Below are 20090 nucleotides of genomic sequence, written 5' to 3' on the forward strand. Positions count from 1 at the left end.
AAAAACGTCTTTATATGTCCTAGGATATAGGACATGTAAAGACGTTTTTAGGACGTCATCTTTGGGACAACTTTAGGCCAGACATAGAACGTCTTTAGGACGTCCTAAAGTTGTCTTTATAACAATCCTGAATGTGTCCAAGAATCTCTCAGGACATTTAAAGACGTACTAAGGACGTTTTTAGGATGTTCCGGTGCCCACTGGGTAGATACTTAAAAAATTAATTTTTCCAATATAAAAAAATGGAGACAAAAAAGGCAGTCTGTTATATTTGCATTAATTTTTATATTAATATAGCACACAAAGTATTATTTAAACTTTCCTTTTCTCAAAGAAAGCCGTTTAAATTGACTTATAATTATAGACCAATTATGAAATTTTTACTTTTTTTAACATTCGTCATAAAATGTCTTCTGAAACGGTATTGGTCCATCTATTGGCTTAGAGAAGTTATGAGAAGCTATGAGAAGTTATCTCATCGTCACTTGATTTAAAAGATAGGTAGAAATTGACAGCACCCACGAACAGGTGCTCTCTCTTTGATACCTGAGAATCGAATGAGGGTCAGTAGGCCAATCTGTTGTAAACACAATACAAAGAAGGGGGGTTAGTTACTAATTTCGGCAAAATAACAAAATAACGTTCCATTGATAGCATAAAAAGCCAAAGATGAACAAAATAACTTTAAGTTTCAATGCCTTATTAATCATGCACACCTGAGGTTGTCCAGTTTTAGGAAATAGGGATTCGATTCTTTTTTACATCGCTTCGTGTTAGATCACGCCTCGTTGTCTATCGCACATGGTAGAAAGAGCAGTCCATTCGATTTGCGGCATCTGAGTCGCACTGCTTGTCCGGTAGCTACGATAGTCGTAAGTGGAATGGAATAGAGAACAGAAAGAGAGGAGAAATCAAGAAAGTCAACCTGTCCTTTTCGAAGGGTGGCGATTGATGTATTTATCCTTTCTAATGAAAGAAGATGGAAGATGATTTCTATTCTTTAACATCTTTTTAACATTTTCTATTTTTTTACGCATTCTGATGTGAAAAGTGAAGATCGTAGCTCTGGGGGGGGGGGCTTCAGCCCCCATATCCTACCCCTGAATTCGTCACTGCACTGAGAGCCCAGTGACGTTTCAGTGCCGTTCTTTTGACATATAACACTCGATTTTTGATGATACCATTCCTAAGGTTACTTAAAAATTTTGGCATTTGCACTCTCATTATCTTAGCGGCTGTAGCTGCGATGTGTTAGCATTTAGCAGTTTTATAAAATGATAAATAATATTCCTTGTATGTAAAGTCTCTTATGGCAATAGTTTTTCTTTAGTTATTTTAATTTGAAAGCTGAATAAAGTACACGTGAAAAAAACTTAATTTTTCATAACTTCTTATAAAGGTTTATGTCATTTAAGGGTTACTGATTTTTTAATCTCTAAGATATTTTCATTCAGTGATTAAATCGGCCATTTACATACCCCATTTTGAGTGATAACGTTCACCGCATTGTTTGACTAAATTACAGTAAAATACTTTACAAGCTAAGAAAGAGTCCTATTCAACTACGTATTCGAAAGGATCGTAAGGTCGGTAGATTTTTCTTTTTCCTGTGATACAACGGGTGTAACTACTTGCATGTTTACCGAAACACACAAAGGATAAGTTAATTGTTTGTCGAGAATCATGACCTGTTTCTCTTCGTTCTTATGAAGCGAGAGTCTGAGCATTCCTGAATCTTGTATGTGCTTGATTTGTCTTTGCTCGTTCAGCGATATTAGGCATACCCTGCAAATAAATAAGAAAATTAGCAGAATGAAAGGAATCAGTATAAGAATACATTATGGTAAATTAGCGTTGCGCAATATTGCAAAGATTTTTTAAGATACGCCGCGGACTATTGTAGGCACTAATTTTGAGGAAGTTTTTTTATAATACTATTTATTTATATTTAAACTCGAAATATAAAAAATGTAAGTGTCAGCAGCTGTAAGGCTCACTTAGAATGCATGTACGTTAGGGTGGCTCTTTAAAATGAAGTAAAACGTTTTTAAATACGCCCCCCGCCCCCCCAGAACATTTTTCTCTTGGTATTAGAAAGTGCCTGTAACTTTTCTAAATTCATTTAAAAAATATGAGTAGCACCTCGACATATTTCCTTGTTTGAAAAATTTATTACGATTTTCCGAAGAAAGAATATAGGTATAACTTTGTAAGAATATTATTACGTTTTTTTTTCAATTTTATTTAAAAAATGCAATAGTTCCATCGCTTTCGTCACACTTTAATTTCCTTTGACGAATTTTTCTGGGGAAACCAGCATGTATGCTCCCGGCGAATTCCTAGGAACACAATGAAAACTGTCTAGCATTGCGTGATTTGTATAGAGCCTTTTTGGATAAAAACAGTTTTGTTTTATTTAGTCATGAAAATACACTCAACACGGACACAACGGGAAGTTAGTTTAAGTGTACATGTAAAAAATTACTTCAAAAAGTAGAAAAAGGTCAAACCATTATTTATTAGAGACCACAAAGACATCTTAGGTTTAAAATTGTTCTCTAATGAGCAAATGTTGTTTTTAATCGTTAGCGTAACCTTGGTGAAAATCTAAATTTAAGAAATTTAAATTAGATTAAAATCCAAATTAAAAATACCGTTTAATGTCCAACAATCAAATTGATGCAAACTCCTGTTAAAAAAACAAGAATCCAACGACAACATTTGGACCACAACGAACAAACAAAAACAAAAAATCCTATTGTAATATGAACAAAAAATTTCAGACAAAAATAAAAAAGAGGAAAGATAAATGAGAAGGCAGCCAACCACATTCCCTTCCTTCTCTTTTTCTTTCTTTCGTTTCTTCATTTTTATTATCATCAAATTACGATAAAATAACATTCAAAATAAAAAGAAATAAAATTGCATTACCAACGTTTCGGTACTCGTACTGTACCCTTATCAAGGCAAGCAAAATTTAAATGATAGAAATTGACAGCACCCACGAACAGGTGCTCTCTTTGATACCTGAGAATCGAATGAGGGTCAGTAGGCCAATCTGTTTTAAACGCAATACAATTACATCAGAAATAGAGAAAGTAAAAGAAAAACAGAATTCATGAAACAGCCTTGTTAAATGTAAAAATTTGGTCGCTGGATTCTTGTTATTTTAACAGGAGTTTGCATCAACTAGGTGAAAATCTTAGAGATAGTGAAAGAGCAACAATTCAAAAGACTGCCCCTTATGAAAAAAAGGCATGAATCCCAATGCGAACTGAACGAAACAACATTGAAGAATTATACCTTCTGTACTCTTCAAAAAGTGCTACCAGTTCTGAAGTGAATACGGAAAATCAAAAAATGATAGGAGAATAAAAAAGCTCTTTGGATGATCTTTTCAAAATTGTACATCGCGAATACATAAATATTTGACCAAATAAATCGCCTTTACTTACTCAAAGACAACAGAATCGTCCGACATTCATGTTCAATTTGTAAAAAAAAGAAAGGCATGCAAAATGAAAGTTTACGGAAATTAAATGTGGCCGGCGATATAAGAAATAAGAAGTGAATTCATGCAAGTTACATTATTTTTTGATTAAATTCAATTTGCTAATCTAATATTTCAGAAAAAATTTAAGAAAAAAACGACTTTAAATTGTTTTGGAAGTGAATATAAAAATTCGAATAACGATAGTGGTGATTATATTGCTACTGATTATAATGAAGCACAAATGTTCGAGGAGCGAAGAAATGTAAAGAAAAATCAATTAATCAACCTCTCAAAACTGCAAGATTAACAGTGAAATTCTCAACTTCAAAACTGTGTGCTATGCTTCATAGAGCTAAATTCACCGGCAGAAAATCCGCTCAAATCATAATTGCTGTTGCTTAAGATCTTGGTCAGGATGTGTTTCAGTTGAAGGTAAATCGGAATACTATTGGAGATCATCGAAAGAAATTTAGAATGGAATACGCACAAAGATCAAAGATAAATTTGATAAGTTGACAGACTAAAATCAGGTTCTGGAGCAAAACAGGCTTCAGCAATTTTTGATCTTGTAGTAGATTGGAATCTTTGTGGACTAAAAAGAGCTTTTATACATTTAAAAAAATTGCTGGGAAGAAATCTCGACTATTTTGCCTGGAGATATCCCGTTCCGGAAGTTTTCTTAAAATATGTCTTCTGAAACGGTATTGGTCCATCTATTGGCTTAGAATTTTTATCTTCAATCCATTTCAGGATTATAGCCGCATATACATCTGAAATTGAATTTCAAGACCTTGACACTGTAAATGCCTTGTTGTATTACAACGAAAACAGCTTAAAGAGGTACAAATTACAGGAGAAGAAGATAGGTAGGGGAGTTCTGGACCAAGTTTTTCCGTACGATTAACAAAATTGCGGCTAGAGCGGAGAAGGCACTGAGATGACTTTCGCTCCTTGCTTTGACGTACAAATCACAGTGTTGTATCCGATTCTCACTATCGATATTGAAAATCAATACTTGAATCCAGGAATGGACATTTTTTTCACCCAAAAATATAAAACAGGATATAATATCTGACATCACAGTATCAAGTGAGGGTCAGCGTATTCGAATCTTCTCGGAAATACCATAAGTCATATGTTACCTTGTAACCTTGAAAGAGTCATTTCACACTATACGTTGATCAATTTCTTCTTGCGCGCTCAAACAAATAACCCTGAAATTCCTTCTAGAAGCTTCCTAGGTCAATCACCTCACCAAATTTGAACGTGAACCCTCAAAAATATTTAACCCCACTTATCAATTCGAGAAATCTCTGTTAGACACTAAACATATGAGCTATCCCCGAATTTGAATTTTTTTCGTCCCAAAATAATATAATTTATATTACATTGAAAACTGTCAAGATCTGCTACGTCTCAATGACTGTCTTTGTTGCGCGCCGACATCATATGTATCAGAAATCAAATTAGATCTCTTTGTTGATATAAATGAGAAGGTGTTGATGGACATAATATTGGGGTAGAAATTTCAGTTATGTAGGTCATAACTTATTAGACTTTTAAGAAGACGTTGATGGGCATACGATTGCGAGGATTTCTTTCTATAAACAAATGGATTGTTAAACAGTTCACAACTATGCGTCACATGTCCAACATAATTTCTTTGATATTTTCAATAATAAATTCCTTAAAGGTTCTCCTTTGATATTTACCGACAGGAAGTTCACAAATTCTTAAGAGCTTATCTTACATAAAGTAGATCAATGTCACAGATTTAGAATTTTATATTGATATAGCTAGGATTTTAAATAAACTATTTGAGATGAAGAACATATAATTTGAAAGCTCTTGCTAGAATTTATCAAATAAATCAGGTACATAAATATTAAAGTTGACTAAGAAACGTTGAAATCATCTTTCACATAATGGAGTAATCTGTTCTACGGATTCAATTTACATACTTGAAACATTAAAATAAAGCATCATGAATGATAAAATAAATTTAGCTGTATTAAAATCGAATGCAAGGAAACTGCAAATCGAACACTGGAAAAATGTGTATAGTGATAATGTGAGCACCTACTTTCTGGAACACTTAGTAAATAAACATTTAGTAAAATAGAAATTAAAAAACAAAAATTAATATAGTTTATAGAAATCGAGGAAGGTATATTTCTTTTTAGCTAACTAATTTAATTCAGAGGTCAAACATTGTTTTCTATCATTTTAAAACCTGCTGGAACATTGCGACAAAGAGGGCGATATTTTTTAACTGAAAAATAATCTTCTAAAATTTGCAATATTGCAGAAGGGGTTGCGAGTGAGCGACTCGAAACCAGTTAAAAATATCACAGCATACCTCAGAAAATGAATTAATCTATATAAAATCTTTCATTAATTTTCAAGAATTCTGGAGTGTACATTACGTGGTACGCGCTATCAACAATCACGACACGGGAGTGAAGCCCGCACAGGAACTTTTGGAAGCAAATCTGACTTCCGACCCAGGCCGATCTTGCATATATAATTGCCCTACTTTTCATGCCTATAGTGATAGAATTCTTCAATTCATTTATCCATATAAATAAAAATTTGCACATCTCATCAAATTATTCTATTTTAAATTAGAAGGATGGGAAACAACGCCTTTAGGAATTCGTACCAAGCAACGATAGAGAAGATAATTGGTTAAAAATAGTTTTATACCAATTGTAATAATTTACCATGCCATTTATTGATGTTATTGTGTACTTCAATTGTCGTATGTAATGGTGAGTGAGTAAGTTATTGAGTGAGTTAGTTAGTGACTGAGTAAGAGACTGACTGAGAGAGGTAGACACAGCATTACGTAATGTGGAACTATTGTTCGTACATAATCTGCATTTATTGTTCAATTCAGCAGATCATTAAAGAAATGGGTAGTAAAGCCCAGTACTCTATAGCGCGATATACTATTCCAAGGAGACAACTTAGGGATTTGGACTGCTGAGATAGAGAAAGGTGAAGTCAATTAGGAAATTCCATTTTTGATTATCAAATTTATTCACTTACTCTTTTATAAATCAGCCTTGAGAATAATCCTCCTTCTCATGGGTGTTTGGAGTATTTCCTGAATTTCCCGTGACCCCACCATCATTCAAGGCTCACTTTCTTAATTCTTAATTAAATTATATCCCATTCGAAGTAACTTCTGTTACACCCCCTCCCCCCTTAACGGGTTATGGTTAATGGGCTAAAACATTTTCTAGTTCTTCTGTAGTTAGATCTAAATATACATAGTCATCTTTATCATCTATTTGTCTTGATATTTCACAAATAGCATTACTATTTGCATTATCTACGGGATCAAGTATTTCAGGATTAATATCGTTATTATCTTACGGTATAGGCTCTAGTTTTTCGCAATCAAAGTCGTTGCTATCATTATCTACAGATTTAGGTATTCCGATTTTTAATAAATATTGATACTCTCTATTAATCTCGACCCATCATCCTAGTTTGTAATTAAAATTAGAATCATCTAGCGTTGTGTGATACCTAATGTTTCTGATCGGGAGATCATTGCAATACGCATCGTCAAATGGGTACAATTCTTTAGGGATTACTTTTTCGCATAATCTACAATTCCAACCGATGTTGATGATGACGGATTTTTTCTGCTCCAGTGCCGAATCGATATCTTCTCCCTCTAAAGTTAAATACATGAAAAATTGTAATAAAACAAAAAACAAATAAAAAGAAAAATGGAAACAAAACAAAAATAATAATCTCTTAACGTAAATGTTAGTGTAACTGTCATAAAGAATCTGAAAAAATAAATCTGTATACATGAAGCCCAAGTAGGTGTAAGTGTAACCAGTAATAAACGTTACGTGTATGTGTTTTTGTATGTTAAATTTTATTCGTTGTCTCTCTACATATTTTCTAATATCATTTACATCCCATTGTCCGAGACTTTTTCCGCGAGAATCTTTTATCTGTTATATTGTATTTGAGACTTTTCGCTTAATAAAATAAGGACCATCGTAAAGCGGAAAAAACTTTTTCGCTTTCTTGTCAACTTTGTTTGATAATAACTTATTCGATTTTAATACCCGCTCACCTATTGCAAACTGAACCGGTCTACAACGGAGATTGTGATGGTATGCTTGTCTATCATTTGCCCTGTCTAAATTTGTTTGTACTTCTTCCTTAATTAACTGTAAACGTCTTAATCTATCGGTCCACTTATCGGTAATTTGAAATGCTATTATAATAAGTTATGACCTACATAGCAAAAATTTCTGCATATGTTTAGTGTACCAGAGAGATTTCTCAAATTTGATAAGTGAGGTTAAATATTTAGTAAGGGGAACACGTAAAAATTTTATGGGGTGATTGACCTAGGAAGCTTCTAGAAGAAATTTCAGGGTTATTTGTTTTAGCGCGCAAGAGGGAATTGATCTACGCATGGTGTGAAATGAGTCTTTCAAGGTGACAAGGTCAAATGATATTTCCGAGGAGCTTCGAATACGCTGACCGTCACTTGATACTGTGACATCAGATATCATATTCTGTTTCATATTTTTGGGTGCAAAAAAATTCCATTTCCGGATTCAAGTACTGATTTTCAATATCGATAGTGACAATCAGATACAACTCTATGATTGGTACGTTAAAACAAGGGGCGAAATCCATCTCACAGCCTTCTGCGCTGTAGCCGCAAGTTTGCTAATCGTACGGAAAAACTTGGTCCAGAACTCCTCCTACCAATCTACTAGAAGATTATCGAGAATTATTAGAACTTGCTACCATTTGTTCAATGAAGTACCATCTCGTGGCACAAATTTTCGTGTTCCTAGCGTGTATAGAAGTCTGCTACTCACCTCTGGTATCTTATCAAAGAAATCAATGTGCTAGAATTTTTCTATGAAATTATTCCTGTCGAATCGAGGTGGAGACATTAAAAGCAAATGTGGAGGAACCACTGATTGTTGTAAACGACTTCAAGCTAAGACAACAAATATTGAAGAAATTGCCAAGAAGAACATTGAAGACTTTACTTCTAGAAAATCAGTATCTTTCTTTGAGCACGTCAATACGTCATCTGTATTTTTCAACACCGATCCATCAACTTGAAATAAAAAATAGAAGAATTTCTCCTCTTACTAGAAGTTCTAAGAAAACAGGGCGCATTTAACGATATTGCAAGACGCCAAGCAGGCTTAGTTATACAGAACAAACCCGTTATTTACAATAGATGAAGAACAGAAGCTTTATCTTCTTCACGTTTGAAAGAGATTGAATGTTTTCACGATTATTCATTATTGTAAAAAGGAGGTGCTTCGGGTTTAAATTGTGGTCAAAACTACATATCTTGCAGAAGTTTCGTGAATATTATAGTTCACTACTTCAATACCGGTGGAGACTAGTCGCACCTAATTGGTAAATCTTTAAAAACGCTTTTTTCTCGGTTTCACATTTTTCAACATTGTCGGAAAGATAACTCGAAAAGTATTTGCCTGATTGAATTCTCCTTGCATATACATATAGTTGAAATTATTATCTTTTTTGTAAAACACTCTAAACTGGGAAAAACTTGTTTAAATAATTTCATGCAAATTTTCGGGTAAAAATCAAATTTTTTGTTGTAACGGCCGTCATTTTGTCAAAAATGATTATTTAAAAACTTTGTTCATTTAACAAAGGAACTATAAATATAAGCTTCAAGAAACTGTTTTGTTTTTTGTTTCAAACGAATTTGTGAGAAACTAGAGTGCCGGCAATTTCGCATTCGATATATTCTTCATCCCCAAATATAACCTTATTTTTGGGCTGTTACACGGGTCGACCCCCTTAAATAAGTAATAAATGATAGGGAAGTAAAGACAGATAATATTTCATGGATGAAACGCAAAACCGCTGCTAAAACTGATTGTAATCACCGATCACTAAAAAAAAATACGTAGTAGGGTCAACTACTTGAATTAGTAAAATACTCTATGTCACTGCATCTTTGATGGTTGGTACAACTAATTTTTTTCTCGGTATTACCCCGGTTTTGTTGAAATAACAATACAGTTAGTAACACCAAGAAGAAAAAGTTACGTCAATAGTTATGCCAACGAAAAAAACTAGTAAGTGAAATTTGCCGCTTAGGTTATTTTTCCGAGTACTGGGCTTTACTGCCGATTTCTTCAACGGTCTGCTGAATTGAACAACAAATGCAGATTATGTACGAATAATAGTTTCACATTACATAATGCTGTGTCTACCTCTCTAAGTCAGTCACTCACTCACTGACTCACTTACTAACTAACTCACTCACTCACTATTTATATACGACAATTAAATTACACAATAACATCAATAAATGGAATGGTAAATTATTACAATTGTTATACAACTTTGTTAACCAATTATCTTCTCTATCGTGGCTAGAAATCTCTGAGTATATTCTAAAGATTTTCCAGGGTCAGAGAAGCTCAGAGAAATTCTCCGCAGGCATTCAGGTAGATATATTTAATGGTCCAGGTAGTTCTTTTAAATATTTTAAAGACTTTAAAATGTCCTTTCCGAAATTGAAATAGAAATACGATCATAAATAACAGCAATGTCGGCTACTCTGTCGATATAGCCTCTCTGTTTGTTATTTATGATCTAATTCTTATTTCAATTTCAGCCTCTCCCCTACCGATAGAAATCTCTGAGTATATTCTTAAGATTCTATAGGGTCAGAGAAGCTCAGAGAAATTTTTCGCAGGCACTCAAGTAGATATATTAAAAGGTCCAGGTAGTTCTTTTAAATGTTTTAAAAGCTTTAAAATGTCCTTTCCGAAATTGAAATAGAAATACGATCATAAATAACAAGCAGAGAGGCTGAAATTGAAATCAGAATTCGATCATAAATAATAAGCAGAGAGGATATATCAATGGAGTAGCCGACACTCAAAAGTCTTTTGTTAAACTTTCGGATTAAAAACTAGAAGTAGATTTTTTAAATTTCATAGTTAACAGCCTAAAACATAATAATTCGAAATCTACGGGTTTCGATGATTTCAGATATGTAATTTTTTTTTAAATGCTTAAAATTGGAATTAATACAACGTTTCTCGTAAATGGAATGAGATACGCCAAAAAAGACAACATTTTTCAATTCAAATAGAAAATGCTATATTAGCATATAAGTTATAATTATAAATAAGTATAATAAGAAAATTCATCAATTAAAAAAAAAGTGTTAATAATTTGAAGAGAAATGTAAAAAGGCAGAGTCGGATTAGCGACGGCCAATTACTGTAAATAACTCTGTCCGCCCGGTACGTGACGAATACAAAAGGAACATTATATTACCGTCGCACCACTCTTAAACTGACCACTAAAGGGACCTTGAAAAGGACCCAAATCTCTCAGACTATCTCAGAGACTAAATCGTTCAAATCGACTTTGCTTATAGGCTCAAATGGGCCAGGATATTTCGCTGGAGAATACTCAGAGATTTCTATCGGTACACAGTGGTCAAAAATTTCAGAAAGCTGGCCATAATTATAAATTATTATTTCGCGGTAAATTTCCCTACAAAATGGCGGCTGATATTCATGCAATTCAATCTTACTCGAATGAGAATTACGATTTGTAGGTTTCTGGGAGCGAAATTTAATCTTGATATTATTATGGCCTTACGAAAAAATAAAATGGTGAGTACAAAATGGCGGATAAAGGTTACAGATCCCGTAAAAAAACCAACAAACTGGCCATAAATGTTAAATGTAACTATTTTATGAGAAATTTCTTTGCTCGAGGGTTTTAGGAGTAAAATAATATGTATAGACAGTAGTATAATAAGAAGGATATGAAATTTGTGTAATTTCTAATAAAGTAAATAATGTATTCAAAATGGTGGATACAAAATGGCGTATGAATTTTGTGTTTTAATGGATCTTTTTAGGACAAAATGTCTCTTTTAGGGTGTTATAAGACTGTGTATCACGAAAGCGATATTTCTTTTACGAGAAATAAGCTGTTAATACAGAACAGTGAAAAATTGTGATAAATACACATAATGCAATAGTACACATAATGCAATACACATAATGTAATAGTAAATCAATTTATTCATCAAACTGAATAGTTTAAAACCCACAAAATACAATAGAAAGAAATACAATTTAATCACTTTCATCTTCACTATCACTGCAGACTGCTTCCTCTGCCGATGAAGCTAGCACATTTGTGATTTCGAGCGAAGGTTCTTTCAACAATTTGATTGCTTCAGGCGACAATGATCTCATTTTTTTTGGCTGCAGTTTCCGCAGGCTTGAAATAAGAGGATGTGAATTGATTAACAGTCTACGAAAAACGTCCTCCATAGTTTTTTCTCTGCTACATTTTCGACTGAAATCCTGGCGAAATTTCTGATAAATTTATTACAAGATTCCTGGGCCTCTTCAGACATTTGTCCTATAGGCAACAAGGATGTTTCAATTATATGTGACACGTGTATCAAAATTTTATGGACACTTGTAGGCATGTTATACCATGGATATAATTCAATAAATCCCCGAGCAGTTGACAAAGCGTATTCTTCAAACTTGACAATGTTAATATCAAAGTCGCACGAAATAACCTTAAGTATTACATGAAACCCATCACTAAAAATTTTGTCTATACCGGTATTGGAAGCCGAGACTTGAGAGTTTCCGAAAAAACGGCGCGCCGTATTTCCATCATTCGAGCTCCCATATCCCTGTTTTGGGACATCTACTAGGAGTCCTAATTGCTGCCGAAAACCAGTTGAATATTTTTTTTCGAGCTTCCATTTGAGCTTTGTCGTCTTTCCGACATTGCCAACTTTTCAAATCTAACTTGTACGAAATATGCAGCAGGCACGCGAAGAAACGAATCCACGCATGTAATGATGAAATACCGAATTCTAAATTTTCTGTGACTAATTTTTTTTGCACCATTTCATCGATTTTGTTAAACTGTTTTGATGAACATTTGCCCAGAAAGCAACGTTGAGCAGAAGTTGTATTTGATAAGGAATTACAAACTTTTTCGTCAATCATTGTAAGTGTGAATTTGTAAGTAACATTTACTTGTTTACCATTGAAAATTGTTTGCAAAGGCTGCAAACTTTTTTCTTGATCTTTTATATGATTAACTTGTGCTCTCGTTGCTTCGGCAGTTTCATGCAAGAATTCTAATTTTATCGGCCTGCAAAATCTAGGAGATGAGGGGCGTGGATTTTTCCACAGAACCTTGGTATTACTATTATTTTCAATCTTATAAAGAAACTGCAATGGTACAAGGGAAGTAACAAATATGCTAGCATCAGTTTTAGTTCCATCATGGTCATGAAACTTTTGTATAAATGTACTCTGCCCCGAAGTACCATCACATCTCCATTTGCAGAACAACTGAAAATTAATTTTTTTATCTGAAGGTAGAGTTTCGAGAACATTAGCTTACACTAACAACAAACGTTCTACTATGTGATCTAATATTGATTGCTATAAAATTTCTACGCTTGATTCGGTAACGATAACTTCCGCTGTTGAAGGATAACATCTTTTTGTAGCCTTTAAAACTGATAGTAGGGGGTAAAAAGTACAATTTTTTCGAACACTGACAGATCTTATGCCAATATACTGAGATTTAGATAAATGATTTCCAATTATGAGCGTAACGCCTTTATCTGCATAGAGAATTTCTTCGGAATTCTGTTGAAGATATTTCTTGTAATTTGACGCTTCTGAAGGGCTTCCTGCTGTAACATCTTTCACCAGTTTCGCAGCACACACGTTTCCTTTGGCCCGGAGACTCATCTGCGTAGCATAGCCTAATTCTTCGGGGGTATACTGTTCACGAATATCTTTCGTCCTTCTCCTTTTTATCCGGTCACTTAATTCTTGAAAAGAAGATCTCGACAAGGGGCGGCCACTGCTTCATTGACTCGGATTCATTATCACCCGCGACGTCCTTGTTATCGTCATTTTCAAAACCAAGAAGAACCTCATTTTTAAGCTACACATCAATGTTTCTCAAAAAATCTTTCTCGGTTCGATGAGTATCTTTCCATTTTTTTTCAAATCGGAAATCAATTTTTTGAGTCTATTTTTACACTCATCGTTTAAGGTGTATGAGGTACCGAGTTTTGTAGAGAGTGAACGTTCTATAATCTCAAAGCAGCTATTAGCGCTTTCAAAAATGTTGTTTTTGATGAGTCGGAACAATTCACTCCGTGTTAAACAAATGAGTTCTTTTGTGTTCTCATGTTTAGTATCTAGAAAAAAAGTCTCATCGAGATTACAGAAAGTTGCAATCAATGAAAGGAGGAACGCTTTTTGTGAAATTAAACGTATCGAATGTAATTTGAAACTTGTCTTTTCATTCCCACACAGTCGTGCTCAATTTATATTTAAATATGTTTGAAAAATTATTTAATATATTGATATGATAATCTTATATTTTTTCTCATACATTTTCATTGAAAACTTCCTCTTTATAAACAGATAAATATTTTGCAAATGATTATTATACTTTTTCCGCTTATTTAACAAATACATTTGGATACAGTCAACAAAATACTTTTATATATTGAAAAAATAAAAATTTAAAATAAGGAAGTATATATTCGGTGCGCTGTATAACGGGAATTTATGGGCGTAACTGTACGTTTCATAGAAAAAAATTCCCCGAGCGCAAACCGGCAACTTCCGGCAGCTCAATTTTTGATATGTTTTGCAGAAGTTCGTTATTTATTATTGAGATAAAAGAATAGGGCCCGATCTATCAAGACTTTTTTCTAAACTCTGTTTTTATCAGCGTAAGTTTATCGTCAACATTTGAAAATTGCAGTCAATTACTTAAACATATTTCATATTTATCTTTGTCAAGCACATTGATATTTTGTATAGCTGAAAGTACTTACACTTGCGAAAACAATCCATGTTGTGGAATCCAAATTGGTCTCTCTATTCAAAAACTGTGAACTTTTGAAAAACTGGTTTTATTTGTCGCGACGTGTTTGACGTCTATGAAACAGAGAGGCGTAAGTTGGTTCTAGCAACATGTGTTCTTAACTAATAATCTTAAACGATGCTAAGGGTACCACTACTGATACTGGATTTTTCGAATAGCGAAAAAATATTTTTTCCATTATAGCCAACTTTTCATGATTTTTGACCACTGTACGGTAGGGCAAAGCGAACGTTTTACCATAAAGAGATGAATTCTTGTATACAATCCTACTAGATTTTGAAAATGTCATACTTTTGGAGCGCTTCCTAAAGCTTAAAACGAAAACTGATTTGTTTTTAATTTATTGGAGGTTACGTCCGGCAGCTCCGATCGGCTTTAAAATGGATTGGAATCTTATTATTTTCGCAGCCTAATGAGGATTAAAAAACGAAGGACAGAAACAGCATTCTCGGAGATGCAAAGTCTTTAATACCTTTTAATGCAAAGCTTCTTAACGGGAATATCGTTTATGGCTGGTGTGTGTACAGAAACTATTTACTATCAACTTTTGACGCACTGTGGCGTCAAAATTGCGCATAGGATTAAGCTCTAGCCCTCATATATTTTGTTCAGTATGAAAAGATTGCCAAATGAAAAAATTTGAGCCAATTTCACGGAATGAACGCAGTCAAATAAGAATGTCTATCTGATGACTCTTTTCTATGTTGCCATTTTTTAACCAATAGGCTCAATTACTTTATTGAAACCATAAAAAATGTTCTTCAAATAACTCTTTCATATGATACTTCGAAAATTTATAATAATTATTAATTATTTAAATGATGCTGATATATATACCAATTTTATTCTATTCTAAAAAGCTCATATGTATCGAATATCGAAAAATCTATGAATGAACGAAACTATGCTTTCTTATGGGATTCCCCCGTACACTCTTTTCCCTTTTCCTTTGACTGTTCCATGGGTTCCACTCTATTTCATCATTCACGACTAAAAATTTTATGTCCCTATTCTAAAAATATTTTTTTCTCAAAGTGTTAAAGTGTATCAAATAAGTGGATCGAACAACAAAGATGGCATCGGCAGAATATGAATTCACTCGCACAGAGGACCTTTTTTCGAATTTCTAGATTGTGCAATACGTGCTTGAAGAATTTCAAGTTACATTTTTTTACATCAAAGTATATAAAACGATATATGATTTTAAGAAAATGATATTTTTCTATGAGAGAAATATTGCGAAAAATTGAATTTATAATAATAAAGGAAATATCGACTTTCATTAGTATTATATTGTGGCATCATGCGCATTAATTTTGCAGATTTTGAAAATCACAGAATGTTCGATAGGTATAGCCAAACGACAGTTCAGCGTTTCGAACGATAAAATTTGCCCCAACGAATTACACGTTCAAACTTTAAGTAAAATTTTTGTTCACAGGCCTCATCGTGGTAATGCACCACGATGAGGCCTGTGAACAAAAATAAATAAATTATTATTAAATTATCCTTTTTGCCTGTGTGATCTAATCATATACTCATATTTCTCATTTTTTCGCTTTTCAGGTGTTGATGCATACATCGAAACTGAGTTCGCCATAGTAAAGAAACAACGCAAGCTATGGCAGTGGAGTAGTGGCTCATGAGGTGTACCAGTTATGCATGCAGATTTCCTCCTTCGTTCCAGATAAAAAATTATAAAGAGGAGTTCACATTGAATTAAGGGGGGAATTGGGGGTAATGCATGAAAAGAACGGTTTTTTATGAATTTTTTCAGAGATCTGGTTGAAGTAAATGTATTTAAATGTTTTGCATGGTACACAGTATTATTTTAAAAATCATTAGTAATTTTTTTTATAGAAAAATATCGTGAAATAAGCCAGTGACAGAGCAATTTCGAGTACGCCTCTTGAAAAAGATGATTTTCGGTTCCAGCGATATCGCAACGTAGATTTATCGGAAATCAAAAAAGTTGCAAAATTTACTTAAAATATAAATTCTTCCTCCCCACAACGATTATTTTTAGGATTTAAAAAAAATTGTGAACATTTGAAATAAAATATGCGATTTTGTATGAAAAATTTCGTCATTTTTTAAGTAAAAAACAACGTTAATATAAAAAAATTTTAATAAAAATATCGTTGGGGGAGGATTTTTATATGTAGAAAAAGTTTTGTTTGTAAAATCGCTGGAACGGACTTTTAAAAAGTGGTTTCGAAAAAAACTCGTTTAAAGTTTTAAACATTAAAAAAGTGAAGAAAAAAATATTAATTTTTTTAACGATTTCAGCTCTTTCTTTTTTCCATTACACTTTGCACACTTCACGATGATAGAAAGTGTAGTGAAAACTAATAAAAATTCTATTGTTTTATAGTATTTTTCATTCTCTTCTGGCACGTTCCTATATTTTTAAGTGCAGTTGTGGTCTATGAGGAGAGTCGGCTTTAAATCTATAACTTCAAGAGTTCTGCTCCGATGGACTTAAAATTTTGACACAATATTTTAAAAATATTTTACAACGAAAAAAAAAAAAATTGTTTCGCAAGTGCTTATCCCCCATTCCTCCCTTAAAAGAAGACATGGATAAGAATCAACCAAAAAGCTCTTTCCTGAAAGTTTCTGATATGCAACATAATAAAGAGATTGAGGCCAGTGTAAAACTGACACCTCGATAGCTCAAAATAGCAATTTTTGGACCGAAACCAAAGACAGAACGCTCTCTCCTTTAAATATAAAAAGGGTTTCTGAGTCAAGCAATGATGATAATGTGAAAAAGAATAAAGTTCAGGACCAAAAGGTAATTAAAATTAATAATTTAATGCAGAAAATATTTGTTCCCTCTTACTATTTTAATTTTCCACAAATTCTTCGAATTTTATTTATTTCCAGAAGATGAAATCTGTCAATGTTATTCAAGAAATGGCATTCACGACGGATCGTATTATTATTTTAATAGTTGCAAAACATGGAATTTTTATTATTATTTAATTTTTACAAACGTAATGTGCAGTAGTCCCACGTTAAAGAAAAAACATAGGTTTATACAGATAATTTTTCATGCAGCTGAAATATGATTAAATTTTATATGAGTAATGACATTCACAAAGGTTCGTGTTATTATTTATATAGTTGCAACACATGGATATAAAGTGGGATGAGCGATCTCAAATTCCGCCATTTAATGTTTGGTATTCGTCGAACTCAAACATTTTCACGTTTGCTGTATTTCATTTTGTTCGAGTTTCCTTTTTTTTTAGTTTCATTTTGGATTAAACTTTCACATTATTTCAACTACATGAGTTAATAATATTTTATCATTTCATTTGTACTTTTACTTAATATTAAACGTTCACAGCATTATACGACTACATGCGTGCATTATATTGTAATTTGTAAGAATATTTACTTACAAAAACGCGAGAGAAAAAAATTCAGTGTACATATACAATTTTTCCCGAAGATAAAATATGATAAAACATTACTAAAATTATGACATTCATGATGGATCGTATTACTATTTATATACTTGCAAAACATTGATTATATAGTGTGATGAGACATCTAAAATTAAGTCACTTATTCTTTTTTATTTTTCGAAATTACAAATTCTTATGGTAGCCGGATTTAATTTATTTTCGAATTTCAAATAGGATTAAATATCATAGTATTACGACTGCATTCGTGAATTACATTGTTGTTATTTAATTTTCCAATTTTGTTAAAATTCAACTTTCATAGAATTGTAAGACTGCATTGTTGTCAATAGTCATATGTGAGTAGCAAAACTTAAGTTTACAAATAAAATACAATGTCATTATATCATTGTGAAAGAAAACACTATACGACTTATACAGTTATGTAATAATTCAGAAATAAGTTTCATGTAATATTAAAATATTTCTCTTAGATTTGATCCAATACATATATTAGTTAAGAAATAATAGAACGTGATCTTTAAAAATATTCCACTTTGTATTATTATTTTTAGATATTAAAAAATAATTAGCTTTATCTCTAAAGATATTGCACTTTGTGTTATTTTTGAATATATTCATAATAAAATGAAAATTTCGTAACCTCTTTCTAATTGAATATTTACTATTCCAAACACAAATCTATTATACATCACTCTTTCAAATTTAATAAAATTATACATAAAACAAATAGATCGAAAAGAAGATAGATGATTCTTTATGGCATGTAATATTTGCTTTTATTTCAATAGGATTCATATCATTTTTCTATCTTGCCATTATACATTTATAATGGTATTTGCTTAATTTCAAAATGAGAAACTAGATATCTCAATTTCTGTAGCCCAAAGTTACTTAAAGAAAAAATAGGTTAGGTTAGGAACTATATGAAACACTATCGTACGTGATACTCTATCGGTCCTCTATCGATCTATTAAGGCCAACGCAAAATGAATTAATGAACGGAAATATTAAGAGATTTCCGTCTTTTCGTCATATAGCGACCTCTTTCCCAAAGAAATCATGCATTCCTCTATCCCGAAGAAAAAGGCTATTTTTTACCATGAAAAAGGACAAAGTGATTTTCACGTTCCCCTTTCCTGTTTGCGACTAATTATGATCAGCCCCATTCACATTTAAATAATGCTAACGGACCGCAACTTTTCTAACCACGCATACACATATTATAAACTTTATGTTTTCTACTCGGGATAAACAAACGAGATCTCTAATAATAAAATAAGACAGGTCCGTGAATTAAACAACTCGTTTTCGTCATTTCAGAAATTAAGTAAATCGTTTATTAAACACGGAAAAGTCCTAGGCAACTCAAAACATAATTGGCCACGCTGGCGTCTCGAAATTGTCTCCCCTTCCATTTACCAGGAGACACACACTTCCTGCGCACACACTATCACCTCTCCCTCCTTGTCCTAAAGCTCAGATCACACAGCGTTTTATATATCCCGGTGCTCGCAAATAGAATCTCGGAATGACGTAGTTATTATCTATATAGAGGATTTTCTTCTCTTTGAAAAAATATTATATAGGAACATAAACTTTTCTCCTATGCGATCCTCCTAAAACTATCATCGCAAAGAAGAGATCTTGAAGTAGACTCCAGAGACCTTCCACGCAACCAGAATTGCGTAACTCTAGGAGGGAGAGCAGGAGCGAGACAATAGAAAGCGCTGCTAAGCCGAAAATCAGCTCTCTTAATCTTGCAGGTAAAATGCAAAGATCGTAGGGTAAAACCTGAAGGTTATAAACCGTCACGTGTGTCACGCAGATCACCAAACAGATGTATCCGCATATGCATGACATATGTGTCGCACCTCGCGCGAGTCGCACGCGTGCCAATAAAGACGTACAAGCTGCTCCGATCCAGAAATCACAGTACAAATTCTTTCTGCGAATATAAAAGAACTAAACGTTCATTATTTTAGAATGCTCTCTCATTTTTAACACTAGATTAGGGCGTAGAAGTAGAAAACTGTATGAAAAGTTTATCTCAGGCTTTTTATGCATAACAAATTCTATTGTCAAAAGAATTTTAATTTTTCTCCATACAAACAACCCGTTTCTGATTGATTTCTTCTTATAAACGTTTGAATGATTAATTAAAACTAACATAGTTAACTAAGCCTAAAAGTTGGCAGTTA

At 32.9% G+C, this 20090-nt stretch overlaps 1 protein-coding gene across 1 annotated transcript in view; it reads right to left on the minus strand.

The window, feature by feature from the left end:
* Window positions 1–1298: 1298 nt before the first annotated feature.
* The window catches only part of LOC117178139 (protein germ cell-less), a 175267-nt gene continuing 156475 nt past the window's right edge, over window positions 1299–20090 (minus strand). The window contains exon 7 of the mRNA XM_033369396.1: window positions 1299–1785. Within this exon, the coding sequence (XP_033225287.1) occupies window positions 1563–1785 (223 nt within the window). The 3' untranslated portion in view covers window positions 1299–1562. The remainder of the gene's footprint in view (window positions 1786–20090) is intronic.

This window comes from Belonocnema kinseyi, chromosome 8 (genome assembly GCF_010883055.1).
Source record: "Belonocnema kinseyi isolate 2016_QV_RU_SX_M_011 chromosome 8, B_treatae_v1, whole genome shotgun sequence".
Classification (NCBI taxonomy): Eukaryota; Metazoa; Arthropoda; class Insecta; order Hymenoptera; family Cynipidae; genus Belonocnema; species Belonocnema kinseyi.